General features: G+C 35.9%; 1 protein-coding gene across 1 annotated transcript; it reads right to left on the reverse strand.

The window, feature by feature from the left end:
* tyn (trynity) lies at positions 1–27773 on the reverse strand. Its single transcript, XM_067137285.2, has 16 exons — positions 27686–27773; positions 23127–23208; positions 22021–22153; positions 21673–21809; positions 21457–21578; positions 16869–17013; positions 14453–14565; positions 9346–9571; positions 7318–7449; positions 5444–5619; positions 3966–4099; positions 3015–3154; positions 2852–2933; positions 2621–2765; positions 2278–2473; positions 1–1340 (listed from the first exon to the last, which is right to left on the reverse strand). The coding sequence occupies exons 2-16, from the start codon at positions 23200–23202 to the stop codon at positions 1189–1191; spliced, it is 2109 nt and encodes a 702-aa protein (XP_066993386.2). The 5' UTR covers positions 23203–23208; positions 27686–27773; the 3' UTR covers positions 1–1188.

Raw genomic sequence — 27773 nt, forward strand, 5'->3', positions numbered from 1 at the left:
AAGCACTCAACACAGTTTTTCTTAAGAAATTGTTTATTACTACAAAATGGTAATATAAATAATGTGAGGTAAATTATGTACAACAATGATGGTAATGTTAAAATTATCTCCCATTCACCGTATCCCTGTGCCAAACTTCCAACTTGTTAGTGGGCTTGGCTCCATATGTACAAGACCCATATCTTTGATTCAACATTGATATGCAACTCTGTAGGGGTAGCCTTGCGTTCTCGCAGCATTATTAGTAGATCTCTCTGTAATGGTGAGAGCTACCTTCACATAATCTGCTGTAATGGAATGACAGCAGACCCTGTCGTAAACAGATTATTCAATGCTATGTATTACCTACCACATACAATGCTAAAATGTAGTCATATAGATTGATAGTAACAAGTATACAAGTATCTTTTCTAAATATTTTATAATGCTACTGTAAATTGAGTCTAATAGTGATACCATAGTTTGCTAGTAACTGTTTAGTTTGATGCTAAAAACTTAAAATATTACAGAGATATTTCAGATTATTGTGTCTGGTCTTCAACATAAAGACTAGGAAAGATGGAATTTATCAACCTGACAGAAATTGTTAGAAATTTACGAACATCAATAACATTATCAATATTATGAACAATTGTACACTCAGAACTTCATTAATATCTTGAAATTATCTTGTTTAGCACTGACATAAACATCAATATCAAGCATACAACATTTGATAATAACCCACAATTTTATAACAAATTTCATAATGGGCACAAATATCTCAGAAATTAAGTTCTTGTTTTGTAAACTTTCCATTGATGTTGGAATCGCTGGCTACCTTATACGAATCATAATGTTAAATACCAATGGATCAAAGACTTGTAGCCTGGTCATATGAATAATAAATAGGCTTAATATTAAACAGTCTGTAGCAGCAAGTCATAAGAAGACTGTACATAGACATGGTGCTATCTGTTCTTTAATAGTCATTGAAGTTTTCCACTTGTCAACTCAGCTGTTCACCATTTCCATCTGCATAAGGACGCATTGTCATTCATCACTCACTTAAAACACCTTCACACATAATACTGCCGTATAATGCATCATACATGCTGATGGAAGCATTCTCAAACGGCTGAGTGTGTTGATCACCGGACTTGGAGGTACACTATTCAGATATCACAGTAAATAAGTGTATGTTTCTGTTCAAGCAAGCACCTTGCGAGGGGACAGCCATTTCTTCATGTAATAACAGAAGATGGTACTGATATACAACAGGACAAGAAGAGCACACGTTACTCCAAGAGCAAGTACTGAAGTCTTGGTAGGACATGGTTCGACAATTGTAACAGTCTTATCTGGAAACAAAGAAATGTGAGTTTAGAAAATTATTCTTCATATTGTACAACTGATCAGGTACTAGTATTTTATTTAAATATGCACATAAATGCTTTTCTCCTATTTTTACAACCCAGTTATGTTTTACACTTAGGGCAGCAACTAATCCTGTAAGACAATGTTTGTTATTTCAGAATTTTATTCCCCATTGTCTTCATGTTTTAATTCTCTTAACAGTGTGTAGCTTATAGTGCTCAGAAAAAAAATGTATTTGGAAAGACTGGTTGTGTGTTTCCCATTAACACAATTTGGCTGAGAAGTTATGCAGCTTATTTCTAGGGAGTATTAATATCAACTATCAGAATTCCTGAAATTGCCACTTTACAATTGAGTCTACATAATATTAAGCATTTCTGGCAGCATTATAAACAACATTGCTTAAAAGATTTGAAGGAGGTCGTAAAATTTAGGGTTAAATACACCTACAATATTGCTAACAGTTCTAAAAAATTCCAGGTTTGTAGAACTTTCCTGAGAGTTATTTTGTGTGATGATAATTCTTCCATGATGAAACTATAGTCCATTAATCTGACTCTGAACTCCAGAACTTGGAAGGCCAGCATTCAACAAGTTAGGCTTTGTAGAGAGATTTTTGTAGGAAATAAACTGAGTAGTTAAATTAGCTTTGCTTCTGTATGATTTTGACATGCTTGGAAATAAAATATTTTAATGCTATACTGTGCTATGTATTTTGCTAATTATCCTCCATTCTGTGATGAGCACACTGTTCATAAATATGTAAATATGTTGCTCCTTATGAAAGTGTGCATTAACTGCTGTTGGGGTGGTTATATCCAATAAGAGAGCAAACAACTGGTATGGGATAGTATGTAAGAGAATATTACCATTTAATTAGAAGAGAAAAAAAAAAGTAAAGCAGGTGATTAAATTTACTACCTTTTCCAAATTCTGATGATGGAGTTTCACTTCTTAAGAACTGACTGTTCTTATCATCACCGAAGTCCAAGACAAGAATCTCCTGGCTGAGAGTCATGTCATCATTCTCAGACTCTGATTCACTGTGATTTGATGCAATAGATCTCCTTTTCCTTCCCCAGGACTCAACAGATTCATGGCCCCAGTCACACACCGCCTGGAAAATATATTTTTATATTTTTATTCTCTCAAGTCACATACCGTATTGTAAGAGCTATGAATTGAGTCCCCTTGGGGCCTAAGAAAGGGGCTGAACAGATCGTTTCCCCTATAAACTTTTAATTACATTCTGTATGATTCTTACCGGTTCACATGGTCCCAGACAGTACTTTACATTGCATTGGAAGATGACTCCGTATGACTCGGTGAAACGGAAAGCCTCGTACACAGACTGCAGAGCATTGCCATCTGGAGTGAAACTTGGAAAGATAGTGGGATCAACTGGACAGCTGAAAAAGAGAAATTTGTTGAAGAATCAGTCTTTATTTGAATGAAAATATATTTTTATTTCTATGAGTGTATATCCATATCTTACCCTTCGTCATCAATGATCTGGAATGTACTCTTGGAATCCTTAGCCATAGCGACACAGCTTCTTGCAAAGATGCCATAAGGAGCTGAAAGGAGAATATATTGTCACATATGCTGATGTAGAAATATGTTTATACTAATGACATTAGACAAACTATAGTACTTACTATCTTCAGGGATCTCAATACGGAATGTAAGTTTGTCTCCAATGCGCACAGTCTCCACTTCACGGCCTCTGTTATCCAAGATACGAATACGTGGAGGAGGAGCTTCAGGAGCAGATGTGATGCTGATCATCTCGGGGTCTCTGGAAAATGATGTGTAGTCCTGTTAATTGTAGTTCCTACCTTTCTCATTAAGAATAGAAGAATAATGCCATATGAAGGCAAAGAAGTTCCTCTTAGGCTTAACTCAAAGTACAGTACTATTACTGTACCGTACTTAGATTATTTCAATTTGTTAATTTAGTGAAGAGAATAGATTTTGTATTAAAAGGACATTAGGGTAAAGAAAGCATGAAGAAGATAGCAGAAAAACAATTGATTTAAGAAAAGTTCTTAGTTCAGAAAGAGACCAAAGGGAAATAAATACCGATATTTCATAATATCTTGATAAATGAGAATTGTGGAGACTGACATCCCTTTGACATCCTCACTTTATTGAACTGTTCTTATTTTCTTGTTTTTCCTCTATATTTGACTATGTTATTATTAAATTACCTTTGTTTGTTGACACATGTTAGCTTAAGAATGATATTAGTAACTTACAGGAATAGAGTTCATACTGAAGCATGATAAACAAGAAAAAAAGATCAACAATTCAATAAGATTAGGAGAACATCAGGAGTTTTTGATTCAGTTTTTATGTATGGAATTTTGAGATCAGCTTATAAGTTCATTGATACACAGACTTGAAAATTCTAGACTCAAAACCAGGTGGGTGCAGGAGTGAATACAGACAGTCTAAATGTATTTATGAATAAATTAGTTTGGTGTGATGTGATGGCCAACCAAATACATTTCTAAACTCCTGTTTGTTCAGAAGTTAATTATTAAAAGACACAGAAGGGTTATTTCATAATATTTTTGTGGATATTAATTAAAAAATTATACTGGTACCTGATGGGCATCATGCCAAACGTAATGTTTTTGGAGGACATGTCATAGGTACACTTGACTTTGTAGATCTTGTCTGCCTTGGTCATCACAACATTGTGATGTTGTAACACCACTGTGTTGGTGTAGACTCCAGTCTGTGGACAGGGAAAATTGATCTTGTTACAATGAACAAAGGAAAGGAGACAAAACTCATTAGTAACTTCAATTTTAATAATAATCACTTCTACTTTAGCTGTTCTAGTGAGATTCTGTTGACTATTCATGGAAGGAAGGAAGGGTCCTAATATTATTCGGTACCGTACTGAGTGAATATTATAGGTATCAAGCCTAGTGTTTAAGGTTTCCAGGATATTGATTTTTTCCTGGCTTTCACTTCAACCATTGCTTCTCTTAAAGCAACCTCATGTATTTTAAACTAACTTCCCTGCAGTTTCTTAACTTGAAAGTATTATAGAAGGATGTTCAAAAATTATTTGCATATAATGAGATAATCTGAGGGAAAAAAGAAAAGCTTCCAAAATTGCTTCCTCCTTGTTAGTATGAAGTGCTGATCAACAAATATTGAACTCTAGTCATATATGGAAAGACAGGAACATGAACAGGAACATACCTATATTGGTATATATAATAAGAGTTTTGTCTGCACACTGCCCAGAAATTAAAAAAAAATAATGGTATTTTTGTATTAGCCACATCCACACTAAAAAAAAAAGGCATTTTTTTATTCTCTGTCATGTCTGTCTGTCTGTATGCACATCATGGGAAAATGGCTGAACATAATTTAATGAAAATCTGTATTTCAGTTCGGGGAATAAGACACTACGATGAAATGAAAATCAACAGCCTTTCTCTAGTCATTCGACTGGGTCAGGATTGGAATTAATGAAGCCCCCATCTAGCAGCGAGGATAGGAAATATGCCAGCTGCCGAAGCCTGTCGCACTCCTCTGGGGCAATGATAAATGACTGATAGATTTTCTTCTCAGACCCTAACTAGCTAATTTCTGCTTCTCAGTTTCATTTGGAGGGCAAGCATCAGCACACTGAGGGGCCATCTTGACAGATCCTCATTTATGATGTGTGAAGCATAGGATAAAAGATAAGAGAAGAGAAAAAAAAAGGTAAAAATTACCACAGATATAAGGAACACAAAACAAATACAGAAGGAGAAAAAGATTTCAATGGATCAAAATAAGCAATAAAAGAGGGCTAACAAGTGATAAATCAAGACATATACAGAAAGATCAATTGGTTCTTTTCTCATCAATCCCAGTTCTTCTATATCAATTTCTTCTCAGCCTCTAAGAAGCTTGCATCTGCTTCCCAACTTCATCAGGAGAGCAGAAATCTTCACCTATTGAAGAGTCATCTTGACAGACCTCAGAATGTATGTAGAATGTGGAGCAGTGTATGATTGCATCTTATTTTTTGGAACATGAACCTTACTAGTATATGGATAAAGAATAAGCCACAACTTACCACTGATTGAGTGTTGCAATCCTGACCAGTCATGGTAAGGTCCAGTCTGAACTGATCACTGTTTTGCACATCAATGTTACAAGTCTCAGATCTACCCAGAGCATAGATCCTGCCATTGAAAGGCTTGTTGGTGCGGACTTGGACCACAATTCTGGTATCCTTGCAGTTCACTGAAACTGTGAAACACATGAACAGAGATTACTAAATGAACTTATTAGTCATTATTTCTATCCTTACGGTATGCTACTTAACCCATGAACAGTTTGATTTCTTGAATGCTGTATCTAGTAATTTTGCTAAAGTCAGGAATTTATAAACAGAACGTGAAGGCCCTTGGAGAGGTGGAAGTTAAGGCTTCCGCTATCCATAACCTTGGCGCCTGGTGGCGTAGAGTGATTACTGGCTGCCTTTGCTCCCATAAATTGACCTGGTACTCATTTTTGGTGTAGGCTGAGTGACCTCAGGGCTATGTGCACCTCCATAAGTGGAAATCTTGTTTCTTAAATTTTTTGGCTCCCTGACGGGGAATTGTACCCTTGTCCTTCCGGATGAACCGAGCATGCCTTTACCACCTCGGCCAGGCTATTTTTGCTAATGCTTTGCATAAAATTGTTTTATAACATTTTTCTTCTTCTTGCTAGGGGCTTTACGTCGCGTCGACACAGATAGGTCTTATGGCGACGATGGGATAGGAAAGGCCTAGGAGTTGGAAGGAAGCGGCCGTGGCCTTAATTAAGGTACAGCCCCAGCATTTGCCTGGTGTGAAAATGGGAAACCACGGAAAACCATTTTCAGTGCTGCCGATAGTGGGATTCGAACCTACTATCTCCCGGATGCAAGCTCACAGCCGCGCGCCTCTACGCGCACGGCCAACTTGCCTGGTTTATAACATTTTTATTGTAGGTATACATAAGGATTACTGTTATTCGAGGTAGTATAAAATAAATTCCTGGAAATTAGACTTCATTACATGTTAATTGCAGAAACCACAAATCTTTAGGAGAACCAGTAATCAACCCCAGGTTAGCAGTTAACCACTTAAGTGTTAACTTTAATCATGTCTGTAGTAAAATATGCTGAGGTGAAATAAAATAACATTGTAAAGATGTGTTCCAATTAACTCATACAAAAAAATGTGACTAGGTTCGTCACATAGGCATATCAGTTCACTGCTCAGGGATTTACAGCTTGTAATAATAATATGGCTTTCAGAGAGACCTGGTGCAGCTCTTCAAGTTGACATCCTTGGGTGACCTGCATGTCTGTGACATGCATTGATTTTACTGGTCAGTTCTATGTATTTTTTGACAACGATTATGGTTAGTTGTAAAATCTTACGGAGATTTTCATTTCTGTCATCTTTTTTTAACTCTCCCATTTTTAAAGCTGATTCTTGCACCATAAGAAGGGTTATGTAATGTTAATCTTCCTTAAATCTGAATAAATATCAGAGATAAATCCACAACTTGCAACTCTGTTAGATGTCATGCAATACTCTAAGAATGTGGAGCATGATGATCTTAAAATTTCTAGCTATTAAAATGAAGCAAAGCTAGCAAAAAGTACTGAGGAGTTCATGTAGCGCCGGGCTGAGTGGCTCAGACGGTTAAGGCGCTGGCCTTCTAACCCCAACTTGGCAGGTTCGATCCTGGCTCAGTCCGGTGGTATTTGAAGGTGCTCAAATACGACAGCCCCATGTCGGTAGATTTACTGGCACGTAAAAGAACTCCTGCGGGACTAAATTCCGGCACCTCGGCGTCTCCGAAGACCGTAAAAGTAGTTAGTGGGACGTAAAGCAAATACAGTTATTATTATTAGTTCATGTAGCAGCTGTAAGAGAAATATTTTCAATACAAATATAAGGAAGTACTCACCATCGTAACAAGTGCCCTTGGCGTCACAATTAATGTCGTTGCGAGTAAGATTATTCAGAGCAGGATCTTCTGTGCTATCAAACACAACAGGTAGTGGATCATTTTGGTTTGCTGCTGCTGGGGCTGCACTCTCTGTGGGAACAGGTTACAATAATTATTATGTTAATATTGATCATTTCCATCCAATACTTTCATGTGGGGAAGGATGAAATGTGATGAGAACCATTTATTTTTATACTGTAATACATTACAGCTGTCAGGCCAAGGTTGTAACATTTTGATACCAAATCATTTCTTAGAGTTATACTTCATAAATGGAAACATGAAGCATAAATAGATCACAAATGGAAGAGAAACTTTTAAGAGAGTTGTTTTGTTCTCCTGATCCTATTTTTTCAAACTAAATATTATTATCGCTCCACACCATAGACCATGCTTCACATGAGCATTCTCACACAGTTATGAATGTATACACATGAAAAAGCATTTGAAAGTGACAAATAAAAGCCAAAATTCTTGGGGAAAATCTGTTCTGATAAGCACAAATTTAAAAAATATACAAGGTCACTGACATTGATGATATATCATAGGAGGACCACATAACAAAATACCTCTTGAAGTGGTTCCTTTTAGGTAGCCTGCATGCCAATCTTGGTGTTTCAATTATATCGCCTTCCAGTAGTGGAACTCTACTGGATTGTTAAGAGGGTAAGTGAATTTATTAGGTAGATGCCAAATGCACCACTAGAGGTCTTAATAATGTCAGCAATTATGATACAGCATGCCAGAATTTTTTCCTGCCCTTCAAAAGTCAACTACCTCACCTGGGATTAAAACCATATGGGAAGAGTGTTAGATAGTCTATTGCTCATCCACCGATGAAGGTAATGAGTAATAAATGACTTAATATTAAAGATAAGGTAAAGTTTTGTTGAAAGTGAGCCTCTTATAGTTTACCGGTACATTAAGCAGCTTCAAATATATAATTCCTAAGAATAGGAATAAAATTGTAGAGAAAGTATGAAAGTCTGGGACAAGATGAATAATAATAATAATAATAATAATAATAATAATAATAATAATAATAATAATAATAATACATGGCCACCGGAGAGGCCTGGTGCGGGCCTTTTTCTCGTAAACGGCCATTAGGCGACCTGCATGTCTGTGAAGATGAGGGGCCCTACCTAGGATGATTTCTGATGCTGAATATGCCACACACACCCAGCCCCCGAGCCATTGGAATTAACAAATTAAGGTTAAAATCCATGACCCAGCCAGGAATGGAACCTGGGACCCTCTGGACCAAAGGCCAGCATGCTAACCATTTAGCCATGGAGCCGCACACAAGATGAATAGTACCAATAATAAATAATTATCATCATGATCATCATCATCCGGGAGTTTTGCCTGGACCTGAGGGCTGGCTCGAGGTTCACCCAGCCTGTGTGAGAATAATAATTGTGGAGCTATCTGGTGGTGGTATAGCAGCCCTGGTCCAGAAAGCTAAGAATAACAACCAAGAGGATCCATGATGCTGACGATGCATCACATCATAACTTGGAGGCCTTCGGCTGAACAGCAGTCATTTGGTAGGCTCAGAGGGGCTGTAGTGTGCCATAGGGGTGAAAGGTATCATGGTCAAGGAATGTTACCTGGTATTTACTACCACCTATCAGAAAAGCTAATAAGATATGTTAAAATTAAGGTATCAATGTATAAAATACAAACATTTGTTTATCTCATTTGGAATGTAACCCAATTATACCAAAATATGATCTAATATAAATCACAACATTGGTTTGTACCATGAATATTCATTTCATTCCTAATCTGACAAGAAGTTATAAACTAGTTCATTATACAGTATGTTTGTCATATATGGAATAAGATAGAATGAAGGTGTTCTTTAGACTGATTACAATAAAAGGAAACTGTGACAAACTGTGAAAGTGACAAATGGAATAGTTTATGATTGCTTCCTACCATTTGGTTCACTGCACTAGAATTTTTAAGTGTCAAACTTACTGTCACAGAAGTTTTCATAATAATGGCCAACTCTTTCTCCATTGTCGATGAGAGGCCTTTCTGCATTGAGATAAGTGCTGGGGCCATCTGGTAACGTTTTATGATCAAGATGGTATAGCTGACAGTTATATTTGTTGCCAACAGGAGCTCCACGGTAAAGGTAGGAACGGCACAAGAACTCATTCTCTATCTCACAGGCAAGTTTGCAGGCATCTTGGCTGTTTACCTATAAAATATAGTAAGAGAACAAATGTATATCAATTCAATAGACAAAAAATTTCTGATTAAGTCAATATTAGTTTAGAGAATTACTGGGTGGTTATAATTAAACTTTGCCTACTAGTACATGTACCAAACTTGGTAAGAATGATGTCTAGATTATAATCTACAAGATTTGCTTGGTTCACCATTTCCATTACTACTATGACTGACCACTAGCTGCCATTATCTCACACTGGTTTTGATAGCCTGATGGACCAGTAGGAAATGCAGTCATCAGAAAGTCAACGTGGGCTTGGACAAGAAGAGTAGGGCTTCATTGGTCAAGCTGTTTTATCAAAATAACAGCAACACTGTGGCTGTAATTATAAAATGTTGCCCCAAGAAAGGAGTAAGGAGGGGCCCTTTTCAATACCTGATTTAATGAAGAAGTTTGAATGAAGTAGAGTGTTGATTGTCACTAGAGGAAGAGGCCCATGATTGGTGTATCATAGATGATTGAAGAAATCCCTGTTGCTGTGGCAGACAATGCTGCATGCAACCAATGATCATCAAGCAGTATCAGGCAAACCTACAGAGATGCTCTGTGCATCAAGCTATCCTATGCTTTCTTAGCGAGATGGATGTTATATTCACAGAAACCAGACATATTGTGTGATATGTCAACACATTAAAAATGTTTCATTATAATTGCTTTTTATTGATTATTTCTCTTCCCCTTGTCCTTGGTAATATTCCCACTATGTTTTCTGTTCATGTAATAACTCAGTTATCCTGATAGACGGTTAAGTAGGGAAACTTTAATTGTAACCATTTAGTACATTGAACCTATGCAGCCTTATCTGTTTGTGGTATTGAATGTAATACTCTAACCAGAATAGTTCACAAGATTGATGTTGTTTAAGTAAGTAACATTTGCAAAGGATTTTTCTTCAGTCTGTAAGTAGACTAGAAAATTCAGTTTAGTAAAGAATTGAAGCATGACTGTCATTATCCAAGTATTGTACAGTATTTATTTCAGGGTTATGACAATGCAGCCAGCATGTTAGCTGTGTACAGCACGATTAAGAGAAGAACTGAGAGTAGACAACACTGGAGCCCCAGCACCACTCAAAAGACGTCACGCCAAAGGTATAAACTATAAAGCCAAGGATACATAGGGATGTTGCAATACCACATTTAATACAATATTTTGGAATTGGTACTCTAGTTACAAAATATCGGCAATGTACTGACTTCTGTTTCTACTCGTGTTAACGTGTAAGCTGCTATTTTTAAGTCACTGGCAACGAAACGAGTTTAGTTTACAACTCTGTCAATTAGTTTCCAAAGACCTCTTGATACACTATAATCAGATATAATGTTATTGATTTTACATCCCAAACCAAATCCTATGGCACAACAGCCCCAATGAGCCATGGCCTACCAAGTGACTGCTGCTCAACGTGAGGACCTGCAGATTACCAGGTGGCATGTGGTCGGCACAACAAATCCTCTCAGCCGTTATTCTTAGCTTTCTAGACCGGGGCTGCCATCTCACTGTCAGATGGCTCCTCAATTGTAATCATGTAGACTGAGTGAACCTCGAACCAGCCCTCAGATCCAGGTAAAAGATCCCTGACCTGGCCGGGAATCAAACTCGGGGCCTCCGGATAAGAAGAAGGCACGCTACCCCTACACCACGGGGCCGGCGATGTTACATCCTACTAGGTACATTTGGTTTTTGGAGAAACCTAGGTACCAAAATGCTGGCCCGCAGGAGTTCATTTATGTGCCTGTAAATCTACCGATACAAGGTTGACATATTTGAGCACCTTCAGATACCACCAGACTGAGTCAGGGTCGATTCTGCCAAGGTGGGCTCATTATAATCAGATTTGGGAAGTAACTGAGTATGAGTAATCAAATTACTTATAACAATTACTTCCTTAGTAATTTTTATTTTTAATTCTTACTTTTCACAAAATGTAATTTTTACTCGTAATTTACTTCTTGAAATAAAATTGTAACTGTTACATTGTAGTGATTGATATTTATCACATCGAGTATTTGGCAACTTTGGAGCCCCAGCACTCGCAAACATGGCATCAAGGGTACAAAAAACAAGGTTATGACACATACTTGTTCATTTAATCACAGTTTGCTGTGATTACTGGTTGAGGTTTGGATAATCGAGTACTGCTTGGTTGAGAATGGAACCAGAATAAGGAATAAGCATGTGACAAGAAAGGAGTTAAGGAATTTCCCTTCCCCTATTTGAATAAATATTTTGAATTAGTTAGGCATGAAAATAATGAAAACACAAAAGTGACATGCAAATTTACTTGGGAGCAATCATTTTGAAAGTTTATGTCTTTTAGTGATGACAGCATCTTACTGTTTCCATTCTTAAAAACAAGTAATAAAACAAATAAAAGACACAAAATGAGCTAATGTTTTTTCCTAGCAAACTTTAGTACTGTATCTTTTGAAGGGCGTGTCAGAGATTTTCTGTAAACACTCAAGCTCTGTGAAAGGTAATTATAATTTTACTGATTATATGTTGAAAAGTAAGTAAGGATTGTAATTAAGCAAAATATTTCACAGGTAAATGTAACTGAGCCCAGTTACCGGTACTTTTATTTTGTACTTTACCCCATCACCCATTATAATAATGGTGAATCCACATGAGAAAAAACCCAACCATATGTTGATCAGCCAGTGTTTGCTCTAGAATGTGTACTTTGACACAAAAAGTATAATTTCCTGGAGAACAATTAGAGTTAAAAAAGAAAATGCATATCACCTTTCTTTTGTAGAACACTAAATTTTAAGTCAGATACTAGGCTTGATTTGATGATAGGACTAACCATCTGACTATTATTTTGGGTTTTTAGTGAATAGAACTTGTGCAAGTTCAGTAAATACCTACATATTAAATAGGTGCCATCTTATGGTTGCATGCTTTAAGGTTTTAATTGAAAGTGTGCAAAGGAGGTTTGTCTCGGCTGTGACAAACAGAAATTGATCATAACAGCAGGTTTGATCCTTACATTTCCCTTGGTTATTTGTTGAAAGTCAGGTTGTGAATTTCTCAAATAGGAAAAGTCCTCTGAGTTTTAATTACTGCATTGATGGGGTGAAAGTTCTTTCTGGGGATCATTGTAAGTACCTACTGTAGGTGTTAATACGGTATAAGGAAAGATCTTCATTGGGGTAATCACATAAATGGAATTGTAAATAAAGGTTACAGATCTCTGCACATGGTTATGGGGGTATTTAGGGGTTGCAGTAAGGATGTAAAGGAGAGGGCATATAAGTCTCTGGTAAGACCCTGACTTGAGTATGGTTCCAGTGTGTGAGACCCTCACCAGGATTACTTGATTAAAGGACTGGAAAAAATCCACAGAAAAGCAGCTTGATTTGTTCTACTTGATTTCCGACAAAATAATAGCGTTACAAAAATGTTACAAAGCTTGGGCTGGTAAGACTTGGGAGAAAGGAAGCGATCTGCTCGACTAAGTGGTATGCTCCAAGCTGTCAGTGGAGAGATGGCGTGGGATGACATCAGTAGAGAGTAAGTTTGAGTGGTGTCTTTAAAGGTAAGAAAGATCACAATATGAAGATAAAGCTGGAATTCAAGAGGACAAATTGGGGCAAATATTTGTTTATAGGAAGAGAAGTTAGGGATTGGAATAACTTACCAAGGGAGATGTTCAATAAATTTCCAATTTCTTTGCAATCATTTAAGAAAAGGCTAGGAAAACAACAGATAGGGAATCTGCCACCTGGGCGACTGTCCTAAATGCAGATCGGTAGTGATTGATGATGATTTTCATGACTAGAAAAGAGAAGTAAGAAGCAGTTACCCTTCTGAAACAGGGAACAATTTTGCACCTATGAAATTTCCATGGTTGTTGAGGCAACTTGTTAAAGCAGAAATGGGGGAAAAAAATTAAGTAATGATGAAGATAACTTCTCAGTTCTACTACAGCAAAACTATCAGTGCTAGATGAGCTACCTCTTTTATCTCTCCAATACTTCTGAAGACATCAAACAGTATTCTACAATATCCATCACTGCTGGGGATATTCTTAAATGCCACTGGAGAGCATCTTTGCATTTAGCATCTTTGCATTAAATGCAAAGATGTTTTGCCCCAAGATATTAAGGCTTAGTAATGGGAATTTTAAGAAACAGTTTCCGCACTTTGTAAAATGAATGGCACTTTATATGAAATGCTAAAAAGTTCCTAATTAGGCATTTAGGTTAAGGCCGAGTACCATGGTATAATGTTTCCTCGCTTAGTTATTATAGGTACTTAATATCACCGTGCTAAAAAAAAAAAAAATCACAAAATGAATTACCGTAAGTTACTACCGGTATTTTTTTTTCCTTGCAAACTTCCATATTTTTCCAAGGCTATGTGAAAAAAGTCACTGATTTCATTAAAAATGGCATTCTGTGAAATAACTGTCATTTTACCGATTACTTGTTGAAGAAGTAATTGTAATTAAACAAAATATTTCTTGAGGGTAACCATACTTTAGCCCAGTCACTTTACTTTTTGTACTTTATCCTTCACTGCAAGAAACATTAAGGATAATCCAGCAATGCAATTTTCTCCCTCCCTCCCTCCCTCCCTCTCTCTCTCTCTCTCTCTCTCTCTCTCTCTCTAAACTGAGAGCACCCACCCTGTGAAGCATTAGCATAAAGTGGGATTTCATTACTGAACAAAAAGCTTGTGTGATACAGAAAAAAGGAATGCATTTTCAAATTCAGTTTACATAAAATCATGAAGATTTCATTATTTTTAGTGTTGGCAGTATTTTGTTGTATAGTGTAATCTGAAAGTTATCGCTTTCCGTCAGTTTCCTTTGCATTATATTAAGATATTTAGTGGACTTACCTGCATTTCCTTATCCACATAATAATGGAGACTGACATACTGGGACACCTTATCATCGGCTACACCAATCCTTGGAGCTTGGTATGTGCGAGATCCTTTGCATGCTTGATTAGCTGAAATAAGTAATATAAAATAAGTATTGAAATTTCATGTCCATATTGATGTTTTTGAGCCATTAGCCCATGCAGTGTACATAACATACCAGCTATACAGATGTTTAAACAGATATAAAATGGCACATAATAACCTGAAATCAAACCAGGAGCCTCAGCCAACAGAGCAAGATTGGCTGAGTGATTTTCTCACAAGGAGAGTATGGATTTGGTCCAAGGTTGTGGCATTCCATTTCAGATCTGTATTAAATATTTGTATAGCATGTACATAATGTATAATGGGCCTGCATGACCTAATTGCTGATAACAATATCTATATATATAAAATAACATGTCCTGACTGACTGACTGACTGACTGACTGACTGACTGATTCATCATCGCTGAGCCAAAACTACTGGACATAAAGAAATGAAATTTTGGGGATATATTTATGTTAGAATGTAGGTGCTCACTAAGGAAGGATTTTCGGATAGTTCAGCGCTAAGGAGGTGAAAAGGGGGGTGAATTTTTAAAATGAGGATATCTATATCTCAAAAAATTAAAAGTTTACAGAAGTAAAAATTGGTGTTTGGAATCTCCTTTAAAAATAAAGAAAAACATATTTTTTTGTTTTCAGAAAATCCCATTAAGGGGGGTGAAAAATGGGGTAAAAGGGATTGAACACCTTTTATGAGGAGAGTTATATCTCAAAAACTGAAGATGTTACAGACATGAAAATTGGTATTTGGAATCTCCTTTGAAAATACAGAAACACATATTTTTGTGTTTTTGGATAATCCGCTGAATAGGGGGTGAACAGGGGTGACAAACGGGGTAAATTTTTAAAAAGGAATATATCTGCAAATTATCTCAGACAGGTAACATATTACAGATTTGAAAACTGATATTTGGAATTTCCTGTAAAAGTAAAGAAACATACATATTTGTTTTGGAAAATCCACTTAAGGGGAACTGAAAAAGGGGGTGAATTTTTAAAATTAGCATATCTACAGTATATCTAAAAAATGTAACATGTTGCAGACGTGAAAATTGGTATTTGGAATCCCCTTTAAAAATAAGGAAACACATATTCTTTTGTTTTCAAGAAAACCCTTAATGGGGGGGGTTGAAAGAATTGAAAAATTAGTTCAATTGTATGAATATATATACCAAAAAATCTAAAGATGTTACAAACATGAAAACTGGTATTTGGAATCTCCCTTAAAAATAAACACACACACATTTTGGGGGGTGGGGGATGAAAACGGAGATGAGTTCCTTTTACAAGGATACATATATCTCAAAAACTGAAGATGTTACAGTTGTGATAATTCATATTTGGAAGCTCTTTTAAAGAAATGAGTATTGTTTATTTCTGGATAATTCACTTAAGTGGGGAGTGTGAAAGGAAGTGAAAAAAATTGAATTCTTTTTCTGGAGAAACTTATATCTTAAAACTGAAGGTTACAGGTGTGGAAATTGGTATTTGGAATCTCCTTGAAAAATAAAGAAAAACAGATTTTTTGGGGGTTGGGTGAAACCAACATAATGGGTGGGGGTGGAGTGAAAAAGGAGTTGAATTCTTTTCATGAGGATACTTATATCTCAAAAACTGAAGATGTTACGGGCATGAAAATTTGTATTTGGAATTTTCTTTCAAAGTAAAGAAACACGTAATTTTTGTCTTTGGAAAATCCACTTAAGGGGGGTGAATTAATTGAAAAATTAGTTTAATTCTTTGTATGAAAATACTTACATCTCAACAACTAAAGATGTTAAAGACATGAAAATTGGTATTTGGAATCTTCTTCTAAAAGTAAAGAAACATGCACTTTGGGGAGGGGGAATCAACTTAACGGGTAGGAGGGGGGGGGGTGAAAAAGGAGTCGAATTACATTTATGAGGATACTTATATGAAGATGTTACAGACGTGAAAATTAGTATTTGGAATCACCTTTAAAAAATAAAGAAACATGCATTTTTTTGTTTTTTGTTTTTTTGGAAAGTTGACGTAAGGGGGTGTGGGGTTGACAATAAGTAAATAAGGAGTTGAAATATGTTAATGAGGATACTTTATCTTAAAAACTGGAGCTGTTACAGATGTGAAAGTTGGTAGTTTGAATATCCTAAAAAGATTGTTTGTTATGATCTGACCTCAATTAGATTCCTGTTTGGATTGCAATATTTAATGAAAGGAAATGAATGGAGACTGAATTGCAACTAAGGATTAATATTTGTTGTATTTTACACAATTTTATGCATTTAAACATAGTTGTGGAGAAACCTAATGGAAGCTAATTTGTTAAAAATGTAATTACATACCTTTGAGACAGAGATTCTCAAAATAATCGACTCCTTGAGCATCGACAAATTGGACATATTGGCCTGTAGTTCGACGATCTGACTCGCTCAGGTGACACTGAAGAGTGACGTAGTTATACTCCACCGACCGGCATACGAAGCGATCCTGTCAACACAGTGAGGTATTTTTCTGAGCTTATTCTTATTTGTAATTATTAAAATAATAATAATAATAATAATAATAATAATAATAATAATAATATAATAATAATAATATGTTATCAAATCAGTAATCACATAACTCAAGCTAGAATATCATGATTACGGCCCGGATTTTTATGTAATGTGAAATATTAGTGAAATATGTATTATTCATAAAATATGGGATTAAAGCACAAAATTTTCAAACATTTCCATAATTTCTTTTTATTATGACTTATGATTAACATATAACCCAAAAAATTGTTTTAAATACCTCCATATTTTATGACAAAGCCAATGCTGTTGCTTTAGATAATTTATCTAGTCTACTGTTTTGTAATTTTGACATTAGTAAATAATCAAATTAAAGGCATAATCAAAATACTTCAAATGTTAAAAAATAATGTTATGCACTGCACAATGCAGAGTATGTTACACGATGTATTGTTGTAGCTAATTTCCTGTTTCTCTCATGCCCTAAAAATGAAACAAATAAAGTTAATATGGAATCTCTCTTTATTATTATTAGCAAAAATGTGCACAATGTGAAAAATACAAAACTATATTACATTACTCTAGACCTAGTTTTGTTATTGATATTTGTCTTTTACTACAGATATTTGCATGATATCTTCACAATGTTCATTGCACAATTAACACACACAATTTTCATTCGGGTGAAGAAATCTCTTATTTTGGCAGAACTTGTGATGAAAACCATGATTGTATTGCATATCGCATTATTACGTGTCGAAGCTCGTAATTTGCTTGTTATCTGTTATTATATCTGTTATTATGGCATCTGCTGAATTTGTTCCAGATATAGCTGTGTTTTTCTGAGAGTTCAGAATGTGTTCTCATAGACCTTAATGTTTAGCAGGTGTGTCTGCATTCTGATGTCTTCTATGAAGAAAGTTTCTTTTAATAAGACATAGGTCAGTCTTGACGGTGCTGTCTTCCCAATACCAAGGATGCGTTTCATATAATGAGCTTTAACTTTCTTTAAACCCCTATTAAGTAACACAAATAATATATCGTGTTACGCAGTGTGTCACCAAGTATTTCTTCCTGTTTTCCATTGTGATGTTTCAGCGCTGATCCAACAAAATTCTCTTGTTGGCTGAGTAGGACCGTTCACCATCGTAGGAAGTCGCTGATGCATATTTTAAAAGATAAAACTACCTGCATGAAATAATGACTACCTGGTGCTCTTCTTGTTCACCACTAATGATCTGTAAACGGACAGAGAGGTTATATAACCTAAGATTTTGATTCAAGACTGCATGGAGTTAGAAACTCTGATGTACGAAAGGCACCTAGCTAGGATTAGTGCTTTTGTATGCAGTTGAGGTGCTCAGACCTAATATCTTTCACAGATAAAGCGTTAGAAATCCCGATTTTGAAAAAAATATGAAAGCTAACTTAAGCAATTAAAGTATTTTTTATATGGGAAAAAATTTGCTTACTATTTTAATATAGTCTGAAAATTAAATGAGCTGACACATTTTTTAAATTTTTTAAATGAATTACTTAGATATGTACAAAAATGTTAAGTACATTCTTCACATAATATGTAAAAATATATAATTTTACTAAGAAAATGTAAAAATGTGTAAAATGAAACAGGTATAACCATATCAGAACCACAATTTGCAAACATTTTTCACTTGAAGTTGTCGACAAGTAAAGGAATGGAGTAGCCTATGTCTCTACATAAGAATTTGGGCCCTAGTGATGATGATGGTGTTATAGAAACATTTCATTTAATTTTAAATCTAAATTTTAATTCTATATTTGGTCATTGAATATCGTGTTTCTGAAGTATACTTTGATTTGCCTTCCTACAGTTTTTTAGTTTATTTTTTATTTTTGCATGTTTACTGGAAACATGCCATGAGTAAACATACAAATTTAAATAGTCCAATACAGTACCATGGTTCACAGGTTCCCACTGGTTGGCTCAGATTCAGTCCCAACTTGGTCAAAAATTTAATGTTGGTTTGAGATCAGTGTATCAACCTCACACAAGGCAATTTTGAAAGGAAGTGGGCTAAAATCTTTAACTGCAGGGAAATACTGGGATAGTACCCAAAGGTTAATTTACACACGGAAAGTTTAGATGAATCAAGTGGCAAGGAAGTACCTCCAAGCTTCCCCATGCAAACAGGAGAACATGGTCAAGTTGATAACTTACCTTGGAGCAGAAAATAAGTTAAGGAGCAGTCTATTTTCGTGCCTATTTTCCCATCATATGACAAATTCTACTCCACTACTGTCCATGTATAGACCTCAACTTGCCGTCCTTTTCACGTGACTTTATCAAGATGTTCAAAGGCATTTTCAAAAATGAGTAAAGAATGTTAATTTCTTAAAAGTGCACAAGAAATATGAAATTTTGTGGAATGTACAGCACAGTGACTATGTAAATTGAAACAAGTGGGAAGTTATGGTTGAGAGGCTTGTCCTTGAACTGAAAAACCAGACTCTGTTGATGTTGAAAGCATACATAAGAAATTAACATTTTTGAATTACTGAACTGTTGGTTCATACCATATAGGAAATGGGATGCTCTGCAGCCAATTTTTTCAGGTTTCATGCATGTCTTGCATATGAACCCTTACCCTAACCCCAAGTTTTCCTCTTCCTAGTCTTTCTCTTGATACATTTTTGTACCTTTTGGACAACTGTGCTTGGATTATGACCTTAAGGTATTTTAATGTCAGACTTACTGTATGCCTATCACCTTACATTCACAACCTATTTGATAGTAATTTGGTCTAATAAAACCAATGAAACACCACAAAACTTTCTGTGTGCACTCTACTTGGATTCAGGTTTAGAGGCTTCATGTGCTTGACTTTTCTAAACTTTCCTTGTCTAAATTAGCCTTACAGCCACTACCTAATTACAAAAGCACCTACTAGCACAGAGACTGTAACAAAAAAGAATCAGACAGGCTTCACTCATACACTAACAAGGAACCTATCCTACTTCAGGGTTGATGAAACATAATGTTTTTGATACTTTTGGAAGCACCACATAATGTCTTATTTGCTGATGCAATATTAGCTGCTAATGGAAAACCTTACCTACTGGAAAATGATGAAAGCTTTTCCTTAGGGAGGTGCAAAAAAAAAAAAAAAATCTTCCTCTGGATAGGTGAATGATCTATAGGATACAGGAATTATATTTTTCCAAATGATCTAAGGAGGCTTTTAACTTGCAACATGAGCCGTGAATGAAAAATAGTTCACTGCGTTGGTTACAAAACCTCATCTCAGTATCAGAGTAGGTACAGAAAATAATCCTCTGATTCCTCTTGCAAAACATGGTTTAGGAGGATATTATATAAGTTTTAAAATTTATCTTTTATTGTATGTAAAAATAGTTCACAGAAGTAGAAGAGAGAAAATTGAGATGTTAGGTCAGTTCCATACTACAGTGAAAAAAAATCCTCAACCTGTTTCCAGTCATTCGACTGGGTCAGGAATGGAATGAATGAAGCCCTCATCGAGCGGCAAGGATTGGAATTGGGCCGGCTGCTGAAGCCTGTCGCACTCCTCTGGAGCAATAAGTAATGACTAACAGAGGAAATGAAATGATATTGGAGAGTGTTACAGAAATGAAAATGACAGGAAAAACTGGAGTACCCAGAGAAAAACCTGTCCCACCTGCGCTCACAACGAGTGACCGGGATTTGAACCACGGAATCCAGCAGTGAGAGGCCGGTGCACTGCTGCCTGTGCCACGGAGGCTCACCCCATACTACAGTAAGATGTATAAAATATTCATGGTGAATCACAAGTTTAATGGCAATCATATAATGGCCAGAAACAATATGAAATTGGAAACTATTGGTCAAACAAAATTTATCTGCATAATTGAAAAATATTTGAAGAATTAACTTAACAAATGAACTGAATTATGAAAGCCTAACCGAGCAGAAATAATCAAGCTGATTTTGTTTGAATTGTGATCTTTCTTCTTCAAAGTCTGACTCTCCTCATGATTGATTGTTGAAGAACATCAGTGTACATCCCAATATTGATGCATTAGCAGTAAAAGTATCATAAGTGCCAGGGTAAGGTTTAGAATTTTTTAAGTCCAGGCTTTGGTGCATGATCTATCTGTTACAAATTGTATTCCACCATACTGCTAATTTCAGGTCAAAAGACAAATTACCAGCTAGTTTTGCATACCTCAATCTATTAAACCATGAAACAACATGTGTCAGGGTTAGTCAGAGTAAGAACAGTGTAACCGAATAGTGGATAGTGTAATTAGATATACGGTAATTAGGTTTTATTAACAATTGTCTGAGATTCAGATAAATATTGAGCTATGTAAGGATCTTGGCCTTATCTTCTAGGGATAAATGGTGATATATATGATGCTATTATTCTCTTACCTCATTAAGACATGCAGCCAAACAGGCCTCTTTGGTGGATGTATAGATGAGAGCATTATCCAGTCCACGAATCATTTTATTAGGAATTCGTTCAAAGGCCCATGGCCGTAGACACACATTATCTGTAAAATTCCACATGGCCAAATTGAAATTTTATATTACATTTAAGCTTATATAATCATGTTCTAAAACCTCAAGTCAGTCAATAGCTCTCACCTGATCTGATCTGCATCTTTACCATGTAGTACAAGTTGACTGAACGCTGTGGAGAAGCTGCTGGGTTTGTCGCAGATGTCTCATTCTGAAGTTGACACAATGTCTCTTGCTTTGGTGTCAGGGGATTCACTACAAAACTGCAACACATAATTATACATGCTATTAAATTGTAATCGTCAAGCATACCAGGATGTGAATTGGATAAATGCTGCTTGTAAAATGCAATTTTCATTTGCGAAGTAAACAGTTTTCACCACTGAAGCACAACATGCTAACAACAGGTTTATGAATGTGAATCAATATTTGTACTCAGTTTTGAATGATGAAAGCTACTGATAAACATCTTACCTGAATGATGCAGCCTGACAATCAGGTTCCTCACGACACCACCCTTGACACTCGTACAGGGTGAGGTTCTTTACTGTGTAGTATGTGGTCCCTCGGTAGTCCATCTCAGTCAGCTTCTCAAAGGCTACCCGACCTATGACACAAATCAGTTGTAATCAGTTGTTACTCAGGAAGATGATAAACACAAAACTTGTTCTATTTGTTATTATTCTTAGTTAATACAGTGGTGCCAATTGGAAAACTGCGAATTATAAATAAGGAACTGGAAGTGCTGGCTTGAAGGTATCCACTCTTAATACACACCTAATATCTCTGGATTGTGACTCAACTTGAAATTTAGTCCTGATTAGAAGTTTCCAATGTACTCTTTCCATTACCGTACTCACGACATTAGAACAATGCTACTTTCATACCTCCTGTGCAGTTTATAGAGGAGTATCATAAAATGGCAGTACAGAATATGATGTAAAAAATGATTTACTTGTGCAAGAGAAGAACATGCTAGAGAATGCAGATTGCTGTGTAGTTTCTGATCTGGTGGTCAGTCAGTACTTTACTGATATAGAACATAATTTGGTAGATGGTGGTGAAATCAAATAGGTAGTTCACATGATCTAAACTTAGAGTTATACAACCCAAACAGAGAACAAACCAAGTACATTTCTTTTTTTACAAGTTATTTTTTTATGTCGCACCGTCTTTTGGCGATGATGGGACGGGAAAGGGCTAGAAGTAGGAAGGAAGTGGGCATGGCCTTAATTAAGGTACAGCCCCAGCATTTGCCTGGTATAAAAATGGGAAACCACGGAAAACTATCTTCAGGACTGCCAACAGTGGGGTTCGAACCCACTATCTCCCGAATACTGGATACTGGCCGCACTTAAGAGACTATAGCTATTGAGCTCGCTAAGTTCATTTCTGTTATCGTTTGTCTACAAAATGTGAATTTCTATTTATGTTTTGATGCGTTGAAAAATAAACAGGAGTAGCCAGGATGAGATGAAAATATAATTGATCTTGAAGATAGTGCTAGTACTTCAATTGCTATTAAATTGGTAAGTGAAAGGTTTGGTTTCTTTCATAAAATATAAACTAATGTAACATACCCCATGCTGGCAGTAGGCATGACAGAAGTAGTACAGCTGTTGTCCACCTGAACATTGGTGTTCCAGAGCGCTCCATTGTGACCTGCAGACAAAATTATTGTTATATTATTAGTGATGCAGGAAGAAGCTTTGTTACAGTAATTTATAAAATAATACAATTTCCTGATTCTGTTTCTAGAACTATTACTATATTATGCCATACAGTGAGTACTTCATAGATTTTAACTTTTATGGTATCCAATAAAATTTTGCATATTTGTAATTACATTGTAACCAATTTGTTAGTATTAAAAACATTATAGTATTTGACTTTCCCTGTAATATCTCTTGCCTTTGTTATGCTAAGAATTTCAATCCCTTTTCTCAGGATAATAGATTTTTGTGATATTGTGTACAATAACTTGTTTTCTATTTTCATTTTCTGATGTTCAAATATTTCTGTGTTCTGTCTCTAATATACTATGTTTCTATATTTGAACAATGTAAGGTGTCTACCAAAATGTATTTGGCTGTACCATTCCTCTCCATGTCAGAATTAACTGAAATTAATGAAAACATATTTAGACAATTGCACTTTTCAGTGCAAAATCCATTTAATTTTTTAATTGTAATCCATCTCTTACTTTATGGCTACAATAAATGGTGGTACAAAATGGAAAATGAAGAATCAGGTAAGTGTAGTCACTAAGAAAAAAGAACTCATGGCCCATATTACCTTTTAAGGGGCTTGGGCCTGCTTGCTGTGTGATGTGATTTGATCACTGTGCCGATTCCTCAATAATATTGTTTGACTCTTGAGACTGAGTTCGCTGCCTTGTATGACAGACAGCTTATTGGTAAGTTGAAAGATTGGGTGAACCACATTGTTACCCTTAATTCAGGATTAAAATCCAAGAATGTTAAGTTTAAGGCCAGGTAAAAGACCATGGGATTCAATTTTTTAAAATAGCTTTTGTCTGTATATAAACATCTTCTAGGAAGAGAAACTAGAAACATATTTGCTATCTGTAAGGGTAACTTCCTTTGCAGTATTATGAACTTATTTTCACACAAAGTTGGCAACTCAGTTCAGCAATAACTAATATTTTAGTTTAATTTACAAGTTCAAAACTCAACATTTGTTGTGGTTACTTATCCCTTAATGACACAGTACTGTACAGTATAACACTTCTCTGACTTCTATCTAATGCAAGGAGTATGGTACCAATGATCATGCCAGAAAAGACCACTGAATGTAAGATAAGTTAAGTGTATGTGGTTCTTCCATCAAACTTTTGAGTACACTACAAGTGGAAGTAAATGGGACCTCCTTCATCAAGGTCTCCTCATTAGCAACTTTCCAATGATCTCATTTTTCAGTGCTTTACCTGATACTAACTACTGATCAACCAATCAATCAATCAATCGCCACTGATCTGAATTTAGGACTGTTGCCCATGTGGCAGATTCCCTATCTGTACTTCATTAAGAGAAGTTTCAAATTCTAGGTGTTTGGACAGAAATAAACATAAATATTTCCAAATACCGAGTATGACTTGATAGAAACTGATGATGTTCTTTTAAGAAAGAAACATATCATTCTTTGTTTAATACCATGTATTTTTGTTCCTTGTTCAATAGTGTGCTTTTTACAGATATGTTATAGTGTAGGGCCTAATACTTTTATTGAATTTTTGTTCAACAGACTGAAAAGCTTTTAAGTTATGGTACTGGAAAGTATGCCTTCCTTAACAAAATATTTGCTTACACCTTTCATATCCATTTAAGGCAAATGACGGTAGGAAATCGATTCATATCTGTCTGTCAGTTGTATTATCATGCAAGAAATTTTGTATTCAGATTGAAGTTCAGTGTGAATTTTGTTTCAAAATTAAAATCTAAATTCTACCATACTTAGTAAAAAAAGCATAAAACATAACATTTTAAAACATCTGCCTTGATACGAGTTTTGTGGTTACAACTTAATTTACAACTTCTGTTCTGTTCAAAATTTCGATAGGATAAAATTTCTAAAATTTCTCAAAGACGAGCAGAGCGCCAACTGAACCCCACTAGACAGGAAAGCGCCCCCCTGCTGCTAGGAAGCGAAAAATGAAAAGTATATTTGTAAATATATTCCATATATTATAGAAAATACATTTTCCGGGAAAAAACGTATGACTACATTTTTAATAAATATGTCTTTACATTTCGTCTGTGTGGTTAATAACGGTGGGCAAGTACAACTAATTGTAAATAAAAACATGATAATACAATTTTGTCTTTGTATATTAAAAATATTAAAAGTGTTACTGCAATCCAACAGTAAGGCATAACCGAATCTAATTTATATTACAATATCAAATGCCAGACTAGATAAAATTAGCTTTCTGATTTGATCCCCCAACCCCCCGCGTCCCCATTAAAAAGAATCGTGTGTGCTGGCCTGCCTACGATCCAGCCGAGAATCGAACCCAAGACCCGAAAGCCAAGACATTGATCACGGAGTCGGACAAAATTGAATTTAGACAGTTTAAGTGCGTTGACACAGGGCCTTTACCTCTTTGGGAAAATTTGAAAATTGGACCAGAAGATAGAAAGGGGGACTTGGCTGTATTGATTTTTGGTCTACATCATTCGGATATGGACGTAGAGACTGATTTATTCTTAATGACTTTCGTTCGCTGCTGAACTTAAAACATCTGAGTGACTCGGACACTTCGTTGTTCTAACAGCCTTCTTGAGGTCATGGCCACTGTATTGAATGATGTGACTGGATGAAGATAAACAGAGCGAGTAAGCACTAAGCAATCGGCTGAATCATGGGTACGACACACTGACAGAACCACAACCGCCACGAAAATACTGACCCGTTGCAACCCAGTTTTATTAACAGAAGATGAGCAGCCGATGGAATCAAAGAGGTTTCTGATTAACTTTTGAGTGTGAAAGGTGGTGGTGGTGGCAATTTTTCTTTTTTAAGAGGAAGTACAACTAGGTAACCATCCTCTCTGAACAAATTAACTGGAACAAATAGCGATGGGCTATCTTGACAAAGCCGGATAAAATGTAACATTGGCCATAAATTAATAAAAATAGAGTGTTACCGGTACCTGTGGAAATGTGTTTAGCTTGTGGGTTGACTAGTTTCTTACAGCTAGTGCCTAAAACGATGGCGGAGGGGACTATTTTATGGGAATAAACAACAAAGGTACTAACTGTAAATAAGGAACTATTTAGCACAGCATCTGTATACATTTCTATAGATAACACAGTAATACATATACCATACGATACGAGGTGGTTGACTAAACGTGTCCGTAGCTCTTGATCAACCCCTACGATATTATTCATAAAACATTTGAATGCTTTTCTATGGTGAATTGTCATTTCGGTTCTGACCACGGAGACTAGGCTACAAGCAAGTTAACTTTGAACATCTTATGAGGCCTTACATTCTTAAGATTCCATCGATCAGTTAACCCTTGCTGGGAAATAATAACATATTGATTATAAAGGCTTAAAACACTATTCTTATCACAGGAAGTTCGGTAAACCATTTCATAGTAAGTTTCTTCGACAAATGCTAATATCACTATCGTTACTAATTGCGTTTAAAACAACTATACAAGTCCATCCATAGTAACTATATTATTATTATTATTTCTTTTTGCTATTTGCTTTACGTTGCACCGACATAGATAGGTCTTACGGAGACGTGAGTTATTTACTATGAAGGAACGTTCTGTAAATGGGTTCATCTTATAATTATCATTATCTTTTTATAGCACAAATACATTGTTCGAAAAGCAGTGTTACGAGAGTCCACTTCCTTACTGAGTACTCTAACTGTGCCTCATGCACGTTGAAAATAAGAGCCACAATCCTCAGTTTCTTTTATATTCCTAAATGGTTCCATTTTTACGGTTTATACTTCAATGTCACAAAGTATTCTCATTGCAAGAATGGAAATATTGTCGGACTTGGTTTAACACCAGTCAATCCTCAAACTATGTCAACTGTACAGTATTTCCTCTGGACTTAACGAATACGTAACGAGAAAGTTGCAAGGAGTTATTTGGCATTGTTATCTACAATAAGAAGGGCTGCCTAGACAAAACGATAAAGGCGTACTCGGTTCACCTGGAAGGACATGGGTTCAATTCACCGTCAGGGAGTCGAAGATTTTAGAAACGAGATTTCCTCTCCTGGAGAGGCACATGGCCCTAATGTTCACTCTGCTTACACCAAAAATGAGTACGACGTTGATTCATGGTGGGCAAAAGTGGCAGGACATAGAGCAAACCACTCTGTCCCACAAGAGCAGACGTAACAGATAGGGAAGTCTAGGTCCTTTATGGACTGTAAGGAGATAGCTTGCTTAAGCTTATCTGCAATAATATTAACAAGTTCTGCAGAGTAAAGTTTGTGCATAATTATGCACTCTACTGCTGCATATCAGTTCACGTCAAACAGTAAACACACTGAAGAATTTTTACGCTGCAGGACGTTTAACTGAGTATTGTGGAGTAATATGCAAAACAAAGGAAACTTTAATACTATTGATACCAGTAACTAACTGATGGTAAAACTTCTTGGAGAATTCCTGAAGCTCTGTTCAACTACAGTTGGCCACCAGTATGCGGAAAAGAGATGCTCCAACTACGA

The sequence above is a fragment of the Anabrus simplex genome, chromosome 1 (assembly GCF_040414725.1).
Source record: "Anabrus simplex isolate iqAnaSimp1 chromosome 1, ASM4041472v1, whole genome shotgun sequence".
In the NCBI taxonomy this organism is placed as follows: domain Eukaryota; kingdom Metazoa; phylum Arthropoda; class Insecta; order Orthoptera; family Tettigoniidae; genus Anabrus; species Anabrus simplex.

What these genes read in the sequence shown, in the direction of transcription:
- tyn (XM_067137285.2), bottom strand. Translation starts at nt 23,202, where the DNA reads ATGGAGCGCTCTGGAACACCAATGTTCAGGTGGACAACAGCTGTACTA. An exon ending in TGAGAATCTCTGTCTCAAAG is followed by an intron (nt 14,566 to 16,868) that starts GTATGTAATTAC and finishes TACTTATTTCAG; the next exon opens with CTAATCAAGCATGCAAAGGA. An exon ending in CAGATCATTGATGACGAAGG is followed by an intron (nt 2,766 to 2,851) that starts GTAAGATATGGA and finishes TCTCTTTTTCAG; the next exon opens with CTGTCCAGTTGATCCCACTA.